The sequence below is a fragment of the Eptatretus burgeri genome, chromosome 10 (assembly GCF_056783735.1).
Source record: "Eptatretus burgeri isolate ZD-2024b chromosome 10, Ebu_testis_v1, whole genome shotgun sequence".
In the NCBI taxonomy this organism is placed as follows: Eukaryota; Metazoa; Chordata; class Myxini; order Myxiniformes; family Myxinidae; genus Eptatretus; species Eptatretus burgeri.
Genome location: NC_140970.1, coordinates 105,824,721 through 105,835,858, shown reverse-complemented (window position 1 = coordinate 105,835,858; position 11,138 = coordinate 105,824,721). Strand labels below are relative to the sequence as shown.

Here is an 11,138-nt window from a genome sequence, read left to right as displayed (position 1 = left end):
ACTCTCCACTCTCCACTCTCCAAATACAGTGCAGCATCTTCTCGCCTCTCTCTAACTATCTCTGTCTGTCTCCGAAAGGAACTGGACGGTGGTTACGCCCAGATGGTGGTTATCTCCGCACATATCCAGACGGTTGTTATGTCCAGATGGTGGTTATCTCTGGACGTGTCCGGATGGTGGTTATTTCCAGATGAACCCTCCTCTCACAGTGCCTTCCCTTGCCCTCCCCACACGCCTTGTACTGTCTGAGAGAACTTGCCTGTAGGCATTGAAAATGTACACAAAGCCTTTTGAAAGAGGAAGCTGGTGTGTGCCGTTACTCCCTCTTGCTTTGTAACATTACTGATCACTGGTGGGTCACAGTATAACCTGTCAGAGATATGATGAGTGATGGCAATAAAGACAATGGTACCTTCCTTTTGACGAGGTGATTGCTTATCATCATTTGGACGGAGTAAACAATGCACAAAATGTACTCTCACTAACTAAATAATCAAACACTCAACTTGTATAATCAAACAAGCACTCTTTTCACCTTGTTTCATAATATCTTGTTCGGAATATGCTTCACATTAAAAGCTCTTAGTTAAAGCATTCCTATCATTTCGAAACTGGATTAAAAACAATGGATTCTATCCCTGCATTGGAAGATCATTTAACCTTTTCAAACAGAGTGATCTGAGGCTCAAGGAGGAGTTTGTGCATTAACCACATGATGGACAAGGACACGAGGAGACAAGAGTATAATCTTACATTAATTACAAACACATTGTAGTCGACAATGAACACATTAACAAAGTATATGGGGCTTGAACCTGTTATCCGAGCATCGCAAGCTCCAAGCTCAGATAGGAATGTCTAACAGGCCAAATGATATTTGAAAAACTTGATAAGATTGTGAGACTTGCTGATATGTATAAAGGAGAAAGGAAATGAAGTACAACCGTCATAATCTTGGCTCATGAAGAAACACGCGATTCGAGAGTGAGATAGTTATCTGAGCACGTCAGCTCGACTGTGGAATAAAGTTGCATTAACCTTGGACTCACAATTTCCGCAGTAGATAACTTTTGAACAGCAATGCTGTTGCGTTATCTGGGGCGCACAGGATTAAATGTAATGTGTTCTCCTGATACCCTTTTGCTGGTACTGGTATAACGAAAACATTAAATAATTCAACATGTACAGGCAGGCAAGCAATGCTGGGACATTTCAATTTATACAGAATCTTCATGTTCAAGCCTGAAAGCAGAAAGCATGAATGCAGACTTGTTGTTTTATTGAATTGATCTTCACCCTCTTATGGCATGTTCTCGCAAATTTGTCAAAATCAGCATGTTCCGCCGTGTCCCAGTATTCCATCCAGGTCGGCGGCTCCTTGAGTGAATGCAGTTGGTATAACTTGTCGCAAACTGTCTGGCCAGGCCTGACATTCATGCAAGGATTATGGCAGGAATTTAGAGTTTTGGCAACGGGCATATGGCACACAATTGCTTACTCTTTCTAAAAGGCACTGTGGGGTCATGAACATCCACCAGACACCCTGCTCAACGTTCAATGTGAAGAACAGCGTATTCAATGATACGACACCCACCAGGTGAAACACCAGGCTGAAAGTTTATCGTCAGGTCAGTAATAAAAGTAAGTACACGGTTCAAATGTGAAGCATATGCCACCTTGGAACTCTCCTGTCAGCCCCGCGTGTTCACCATTTGTCATTTTTAAAATCCTGCTCTGATGTCAAAGATAGATTCTGCGCTGAGGGAAGATGAGTTGATGTGATTTAATCCAGTGACTGAAAGTTCCTTTCAAACTCTATTGAGAAGACTATGGAAAATCATCGAGTGTATTCCTTGCAAAGTGAATGCATTGGTAGCACTTATTCTACCGTTACGGAGGACGGAAAACATTAGATGGACTACCAAAGACTGCCAAAAGGTACTAGAATACTGAGGTATGCAGCACAACGGATTGGTTTTCTGATGGAGGCTTATGGAGGAGCTATAAAATATATCCCACGAAGGAAAAATATATTGGGATGCAGTCTAATTCTTCCTGAATTTACAAACACAATAGTAGACAATGTACGTGGGATTTCACACAATGGAAAACTAGTCCTTATAAAGGATGAGAGCGGGTCCGCATTGGCGGAACAATAAGGACAATTCATTTTCACAATCGAATGTTGAGAGTGGTCCGTTAACCATCAAGGGAAGAGGTAAAGTAAACAGGTTTCAGGAAGGAGCCCTTCTTCAAAGCAGGGGCGAGAACCTGTTCACCTTCTTTCCCATGGAAATTAACATACCTCTCTCAACAATAATTATCCTCCTACAGGATTTCAATCTGGGATCAGAGCATCACTAGTTTGGAATTCAGATGGGAATGCCAGGCCAATATAAACATGAATCATGGATTTGTGTTTATCACTGGAATCAAGTGAAAGGCTTTGGTTATTGGCCAACAAGTGTTGGTCAGGAAGTTAATGACTTCAGATGGATGAGGGAAACATAATCAAGATGAAGATATATTTTCAAACTTACTGATCAATGAGGATGAAATCAAGCTATGAATTTACTGATCACCCCTCATATAACAACACATTCAATGTCAAGCGCTGAAACTGTCATACCGTTCACTTTGGAAGATGATTCAGAAAATGGTTCATACAATGGGTTCTCTTGGCATACACTGCATTCTGACTCTATAGGGAGAGATGGAAGAAAGTAACACAGAACGAAGGTGAAATAATCAGACACAATTGCCATTTGTATTCCAGTTACTATTTTACTGTCCTCAAATAATTGGTGAAATACCAATGTCCTGCATCACTGCCACCAACAACTAACACATTTTGATAGGCATATGTTAGACACGAAACTGAGTCAAGTTTATTGAAGATTCTCAAAGGTATTGCAAAAATATTCCCACTTATCATGAAATTATCAAAAGACAGCTTGTACAGGAAATTGATCAAATTGTTGTCTTTATTGAGGGTTTTTGTTACATTCAAATGATATCGCCCATGGGTCTGAAAGTAATGCCTGGTGTTGGCTTAATGGTTAGGGTGATGGACTTGGGATCCAAGGATCCTGCATTCAAATCCCACTCTGCTATTGAATTAATAAGTAACCAGGTGGGGTTGACTCTGCCTGTCATCCTTCTGAGGTTGACACAGGATACCAGCATGCTGGCACTCATTTTGCCAGAGTGGTGACCAGCCCATGATTGTGCCCAATAGACAAGGAGACTGCTTTGGCAGCACCAACGCTCTGCACAGAGTATGGTACCAATGGATGGATGGATATATATTTTTTTATTTTTTTTTATTATTTTTTCTTCATTTTTACTATTTTCTACATTGTAGAATAATTGTGAAGACATCAAAACTTTGAAATAACACAAATGGAATTATGTAGTAACCAAAAAAAGTGTTAAACAAATCAAAATATATTTTATATTTTTGATTCTTCAAAGTCGCCACCCTTTGCCTTGATGACTGCTTTGCACACTCTTGGCATTCTCTCAACCAGCTTCATGAGGTAGTCACCTGGAATATTTTTCCATAAACAGGTGTACCTTGTTAAAAGTTAATTTGTGGAATTTCTTTCCTTCTTAAAGCGTTTGAGCTAATCAGTTGTGTTGTGACAAGGTGGGGTTGGTATACAGTAAATAACCCTATTTGGTGAAAGACCATTATTTTGTCTGTACTGTAGTAGTCCATATTGTGGCAAGAACAACTCAACGAAGCAAAGAGAAACGACAGTCCATCATTACTTTAAGAAATGAAGGTCAGTCAATCCGGAAAATTTCAAGAACTTTGAAAGTTTCTTCAAGTGCGGTCACAAAAACCATCAAGTGCTATGATGAAACTGAATCTCAAGAGGACCACCACAGGAAAGGAAGACCCAGAGTTACCTCTACTGCAGAGGATAAGTTTATTCGAGTGACCAGCCTCAGAAATCACCAATTAACTGCACCTCAGAATCCAGCCCAAGTAAATGCTTCACAGAGTTCAAGGAACAGACACATCTCAACATAAACTGTTCAGAGAAGACAACGTAAATCAGGCCTTCATGGTCGAATTGCTGCAAAGAAACCACGATTGAAGGAGACCAATTGAAGGATTGAAGGAGAAGGAGACTGGGCCAAGAAACACGAGCAATGGACATTAGACCGGTGAAAATTTGTCCTTTGGTCTGATGAATCCAAATTTGAGATTTTTGGTTCCAACTGCCGTGTCTTTGTGAGACGCAGAGAAGGTGAACGGATGATCTCTGCATGTGTGGTTCCCACCGTGAAGCATGGAAGAAGAGGTGTGATGGTGTGGGGGTGCTTTACTGGTGACAATGTCAGCGATTTATTTAGAATCCAAGGCACAATTAACCAGCATGGTGACAACAGCATTCTACAGCAATAAGCCATCCCATCTGGTATGTGCTTAGAGGGACCATCATTTGTTTTTCAACAGCAGACAATGACCCAAAACACACCTTCAGGCTGTGTAAGGGCTATTTGACCAAGAAGGAGAGAGATTGAGTGCTGCATCAGATGACTTGGCCTCCACAATCACCTGACCTAAACCCAATTGAAATGGTTTGGGATGAGTTAGACCGCAGAGTGAAGGAAAGGCAGCCAACAAGTCAACAAGTGCTCAGAATATGTGTGAACTCCTTCAAGACTCAAGATATATATATATATATATATATATATATATATATATATATATATATATATATATATATATATATGTTTACACTGTCACGGGTCTGGCGGTTCAGTTAATCCCCCCCGACCCAAATTATGGTGAAGGATGGTTAACACCACGTCAGCCCGGATAACCGAGTGGCGTTTCCTTAAGAGGAGGCGGACATGTTGATCCACAGAGATTATAACACGCGTGGGAGGGCGTGGAGCGCAATGACAGAGTGACGGAGGCACAGATGGATGCACGGGGGGGGGGGGGGGTTCTACTCAAACCCCACAACAAATAAACTGACACAGCAACTTAAAATAAACACGGGAATTTAATGACAATATAAATATTTACAAGGAACAACAATAATCAGAATATAATAATACGTGTGGTAAATTCATCCGAAAGTCTAAATCAAGGTGCCTCGACACATAGACTTAAATAGAGACAAGGGGAAACAAAATGACTCAACTTTGCCGATGACTCAACCCTCTGCCGTACCATCTGTCATCCCTCAGACCGGCAAGCAGCAGCTTCTTCGCTCACTGCAGATCTGGATAAAATCACAAACTGGTCCAACACGTGGAACATGTCTTTCAATCCAGACAAATCTCACACTCTCACTATGTCTCTTCGAAAGGACCGTTTACAAAACCCCCCCATCCACTTTCTCAACAATCCTCTGGAAGAAGTCTTTTCTTTCAAGCTTCTGGGTCTCACTATCTGCCATGACCTTTCCTGGGAAAGTCACATTTCCAACCTTGCCTCAAAAGCCAGTCGCCGACTGGGAATCCTCCGTCGTGCAAAGTCCTTCCTCGGCCCTCTTGAGCTCCTGACCACTTACAAAGCTTTTGTCCGTAGCCTGATGGAGTACTGCTCTCCCCTCTGGGCTGGTGCTCCTGCCTCCCACCTTTCTCGACTTCACGCTGTCGAAACCAGGGCTTTTAAGATCATTGGCATCTCCCGCAATGAAGCTGAGTCTTTGGGCCTCTCACTCAATCACCGCAGGTTGGTCGGTGGTCTTTCTGTCTTCTACCGACTCCTCTCCAGCCTTGCCCCCTGCTCTCTCTGCGATTTGTCCCAACCACATTTCCACAGGGCGCTCAAGGTCCGCCAACAACCCCCTTCTGGTAAAACTACCAAAATCACGAATCACTGCTCATCTTCACTCTTTCATTCCTCTTTTTTCCCGCCTTTGGAATAAACTTCCTCACTCTATTCTTTCCCATTCTTCCCTTCAGGCTTTCAAAACAGCTGTTCACCACCACCTCTTATCTTCCCCCATCCAAATCCTCGATCTTTTCTACCCCGATAATCCACCCAAGCCGACTTCCTTCAATTCTCCTGCTTTGCTTCCTGAAAGTCCCTTTAATGTCCATCTTGCGCTCGCCATGTTCCCCGTCCCATCCCCATCCCTCTCCCTTCCACAGTTCACCTGTGTCTGTTCCCCAATGTTTTGTCCCTTCCACTCCCGCCCCTCTTGTCTCATGCCTCCTTGCTGTGAGTTGTGTGTTAGCTCTCATACGAGCCTCGACCAAGGTATACAAAAAAAAAAAAAAAAAAAAAAAAAAAAAAAATCAAAGAAAAGCCTTCCTTTATTCTGGCACTTAGCTTGGTCCAGAGATGGTCCTTACGGAAGGTGGAATTGAGGTGCTTCTATTTGCATGTGCAGATGCACACAAAATGGCACCAAGCCACTCTCTTGCAGTGGGAAAGTTCATCAGGAAATCCGTGAGCGGTGTTCAACACCAAGGCTCACCGACCGTCGTGCAGCTTCTTCGTCTATCACGCCTGCCGATGCGCTCTGCAGAATGGTATCATCCCCTTCGGTGACGTACACATGTTTCCGAGGTCCGTCTCTCATGACCCAACCAAGAGTCAAAGGCCAAGGTCCTGCTCAGTACACGAACCAAATCGCCTCAGCAGGAATACGATAATCATGCTGACTTCTTCATGCGTTGAAGGAAAGCCAGCCGTGAAGCCCTGTTCTTACAGGCCATCTCTGAGCTACGTTCTTTCTCGACCGCATGCGTCCCTCACTCCGCACTTGTGTGTTCCTTCTCTGAACTGTCTGACGTCACTGAACAACCATTCCACCTCTGGGGCATGGCTCGCTCGCACAAAACCTGGGAAGGTGGGGCTTCTTGCGTTTTCGGCATGCCTGCCTCCCTTCTAACATCACGTACATCAATCATAAGCCTTGGGGGCATGACTTCGCCTGCCGTCACCCTTGAAGGCAGGGCTTCTTCCTACTTGGTCATGCAGCTCACTTATAATAGTCCATTGCTGGGTTGTAATACAAAAACATCGGGAAAAGTCACAGGGTGGGGCAATCACATACTGGGGAACTTAACCTTAATCCCTACCTAAGTAACACTGCACCACCCCCTGTGTGGTGACGCGTAACACTTAAGCTTACAGTTTCATGACTTCATTACATCAAGATGTCTCCTACACATCAAGGACCAAACAACTCTATTCAATCATCACTTTCCTATGAAATTCCTCCATCTACCCCCACAACCATAACAATACATATATATATATATATATATATATATATATATATATATATATATATATATATATATATATATATATATATTGTTCTGGATTAGTAAATCCTATATAAATCCTCTATGATTGGAAATGTTAAGTTTTGTGTTAAAAACATGATTCGATAATTAAGGGACAAAAGGCAACTTGAGTTTCAGTGAAGTAATTAAATGAGATGTAAAGTGTGACAAAGGATTCATGCACAGACATCGGTATGCGTCGTGGGTGACGGAAGGTCAACAGAGCTTTGAAGATGACCGGTGTTGAGGCTGAATGCTTTGTTCAACAAGGACATTACATGGTGTGACCGAAGTGGGTGAAAGCTTTGTTGTGAAAACCGGTGCTCTCAACCAATGGTTAAGCTGTGGTCAATCTTTGGATTCAGACAGAGCGTCACCTTGCTGTAAGATTGACCTTGCGAGTTTGCCATAATAATGAGGCAAGGAGCGATTGGGAGAAGGCAAGGAGAAGGAAAGAGAAGCAGATGTGATTCGGAGGTGATCTTGGGGGTGACCCGGAGATCCAGCTAGAGCAGCATACAGAGCTTTGGAACGGCGGAGTGCCGGGCACAGTGGATGACAGGCAGCGACGGTCTCGTGAGCACCTCCTGACTGTGATGGTGAGCATCGCCACGTATTATGTCTCACACGGAAAAACCGCATAATCCGCGCAGAACAACCATCCGTCTGCCACCCAGACGATTGTTCCTGCTAATGCAAACCATTCAACCAGAAGGCAGGTGATGTGCTCAGCGGGGAAATCAAAACATGTGGAGTGTGATGAGCACTCCGCCAATCCCCATTGGACACAGTCCACACCAAAGCGTCGCCTCCAACACAGAAGCCTCGGCCCGGTGACTGTCAAACAAACAAAGATTATGCGGTCATCATCAGTTAAACATCAAAGCTCAGTTTTGTGGTTTTGGAGTTATGGAGGAGACGCAATGACACACACACACACACACACACACACACACACACACACACACACACACACACACACACATAGATTTATTTGTGATTAAAAAAGGTCCAAGTGGTCTAAATGGTCAAGGGTCTAAGCTGTCTAAATTTTCTGAAGGGTGTAAGGGGTCGAAATGGTGTTAAGGTCTTCAGGGTCTTATGGGTCCTCGGTGTCTTTTTCGTCATCTGGGTCTTTTGGATCCTTGGGGTTCTTTTGGGTTATGTGTGTCTTTTGGATCATTGGGGTCTTTTGGGTCCTTGGGGTCTTTTGGGTCTTTAGGGGTCTTAACATTCAAACAGGACGTTAGACTGACGGACGGCTTCACGGCTTCATGGACTGACGGCTTCACCGACCGTGCTTTTCGTTTTAATCTACAGTACAGTGCCTATAGGAAGTCTACACCCCCTTTAAAAATAAATTTTCACCTTTTGTTGCTTTATAGCCTGGATTTAAATTGCATTAAACCAGACTTTTTCCACCTTTATTTACACACCGTAACCCACAACTTCAAAAGTGGAAATCAAATTCTACAAATTTCAGAAAATTAATTCAAAATACAAAACGAGGATATCTTCATTGGAGAAGTGTCCACCCCTTTTAATAGCAATTGTAAATTAGCTCAGGTGTAACCATTCATCTTCAAAATCACACACCAAGTTAATTGGCCTCCACCTGTGTTAAAATATGTTGATTCTGATTATTAGCCTCCATTGGACTTCGGCCGAAATTGGGGCTTATGGATTTGGTTTTGATTTTGGTGTCCGTGCAGGCATACATGCGTGCAATCCGCAACCATATCTTGGACAAGTATGGACTGATTTTATTCGTACTTGGTGCAAAGCCAAGACATGACAGTTTACATATGCATGTCATTTTTTTTTCGACATCAGATCCAAGATGACCGACTGGTGGCCATTTTAGTTGTTAAAAAAACCCCAGTGTCAAACATGTCCTCAACCATTTATTGGACAGGCATTTACCGATCTTGTTCAAACTTCGCACACCAATAAAAGGAAGGATGGCATACATAAGCACGTCTTTTTTCTTCCCCCCCCCCCCCAGCATCAGATCAAAGATGGCCAACTGGTGGCCATTTTAGTTGTAAAAAAAAAAAAACCTGATGCTGAACACCTCCTCAACCATTTCTGAACACATTCTGATGCTGAACACATTTCCCGGACATGCATTGACCGATGTTGTTCAAACTTGGCAGATAGATATAATGAATGATGGCTTACATATGGACGTCATTTTGTTTTCGAGATCAGATCCAAGGTATTAAAGGAGTCCCCAACCATTTCTCAGACACACATGGTCAGATTTTGTTCAAACTTGGCACAAACACAGTACATGATGGTATCCACGTGCCCATCACTTTATTTTGTGATCTGATCAAAGATGGACAACTGGTAGACTGGTGGCCATTTTAGTTGTACATAAATATGGGCTCACCCTTTTACTCCACTCAGCAAAATTACACAAACAATGGGGGCTATGACATTTTATGGCTCTTATACTTGTTTCAGAATAAAATCAGCTGTTCCTGTAAGTTTTCTATACTGGGTAGTGCATTTCATAGGGAATACTCAAACGTGAGAAAGAAGGAGCTTTCAAAAGACCTCTGGGATAAAGTTGTGGAAAGGCACAGATCAGGAGATGGGTATAAAAATATTGAAAAGACCTTGAATATCCCTGTGGAGCACAGGGAAGACAATCATTAAGACGTGGAAGGTGTATGGTACCATGAAGACCCTGCCTAGATCAGGCAGTCCCTCCAAACTGGATGACCAGGCAAGGAGACTGATCACCAAGAGGTCAGAGAGGTCACCAAGTGGCCAATGGAAACTTTGAAAGAGCTACAGGCCTTTCGGATAAAGACTGGTCACTGTGTGCACGTGACAACAACATCCCAGGCACTCCACTTGACTGGCCTGGATGGTAGAGTGGCAAGAAGAAAGCCGCTACTCAAAATAGGCCACCTTGAGTCCCATTTGAAGTGTGCAAATTTTTTTTTTAAATCCAGAGATTCTGAAGGCATGTGGCAAAAGGTTTTGTGTTCTGATGAAACCAGGAAAGAACTTTTTGGCTGAAATGCAAAACGTTGCATTTGGTGCAAGCCCAACAAAGCACATCACCCAAAGAACACCATCCCTACTGTGAAGCATGGTGGTGGCAGCATCATAGAATGGGGATGTTTCTCATCACAAGGGACTGGAACACTTGTCAGCATATAAAGGAAAAATGGATGGAGCAAAATTCAGAAATATCCTTGAAGAAAACCTGCTATCCTCGACAAGAAAGCTGAAATTGGGATGGAAGTTCACCTTTCAGCATGACAACGACCTGAAGCACACAGCCAAAGCTCCGCTGCAGTAGCTAAGGAACCAAAAGATAAATGTTCTTGAGTGGCCCAGTCAGAGCCCCGACCTAAATCCAATCGAAAATCTGTGGCATGACTTGAAGATTGCTGTCCATCAACCCTCCCCATGCAGCTTGACTGAGCTTGAACAGTTTTGTCCAGAAGAGTGGGCAAGTGTTGCCCAACCAAGGTGTGCAAAGTTGGTAGGGGCCTATCCCAACCGACTCACAGCTGTAATTGCTGTCAAAGGTGCTTCAACCAAGTATTAACTCAGGGGGGATGGACACTGATCCAACAAAGATATTCTAGTTTTGTTTTCACTTGGAAGTTGTTGGTTACGATGTGTAAATAAAGATGGAAAGAGTCCGAATTAATGCAAATTAATTCCAGGCTATAAGGCAAGAAAAGGTGAACATTTCAAACGGGGTGTCGACTTTCTGTTGGAACTGTATATATACATATACACTCAGTGTATAGAAAATTAGGAACACCTTCCTCGTATTGAGTTTCACCCCCATTGTGCCCTCATCTGCCTTGATTTGTCAGGACACGGACACCACAAGGTGT

At 43.2% G+C, this 11,138-nt stretch overlaps 1 protein-coding gene across 3 annotated transcripts in view; it reads right to left on the bottom strand.

Annotated features, from left to right (window-relative positions):
* Positions 1-11,138, bottom strand: part of LOC147019372 (uncharacterized) — a 102,175-nt gene that overhangs the window by 23,217 nt on the left and 67,820 nt on the right. For all 3 annotated transcript variants that reach the window (XM_085899835.1, XM_085899837.1, XM_085899838.1), the window contains one exon: positions 2,630-2,701. In XM_085899835.1, the coding sequence (XP_085755961.1) occupies positions 2,633-2,701 (69 nt within the window). In that variant the 3' untranslated portion in view covers positions 2,630-2,632. The remainder of the gene's footprint in view (positions 1-2,629; positions 2,702-11,138) is intronic.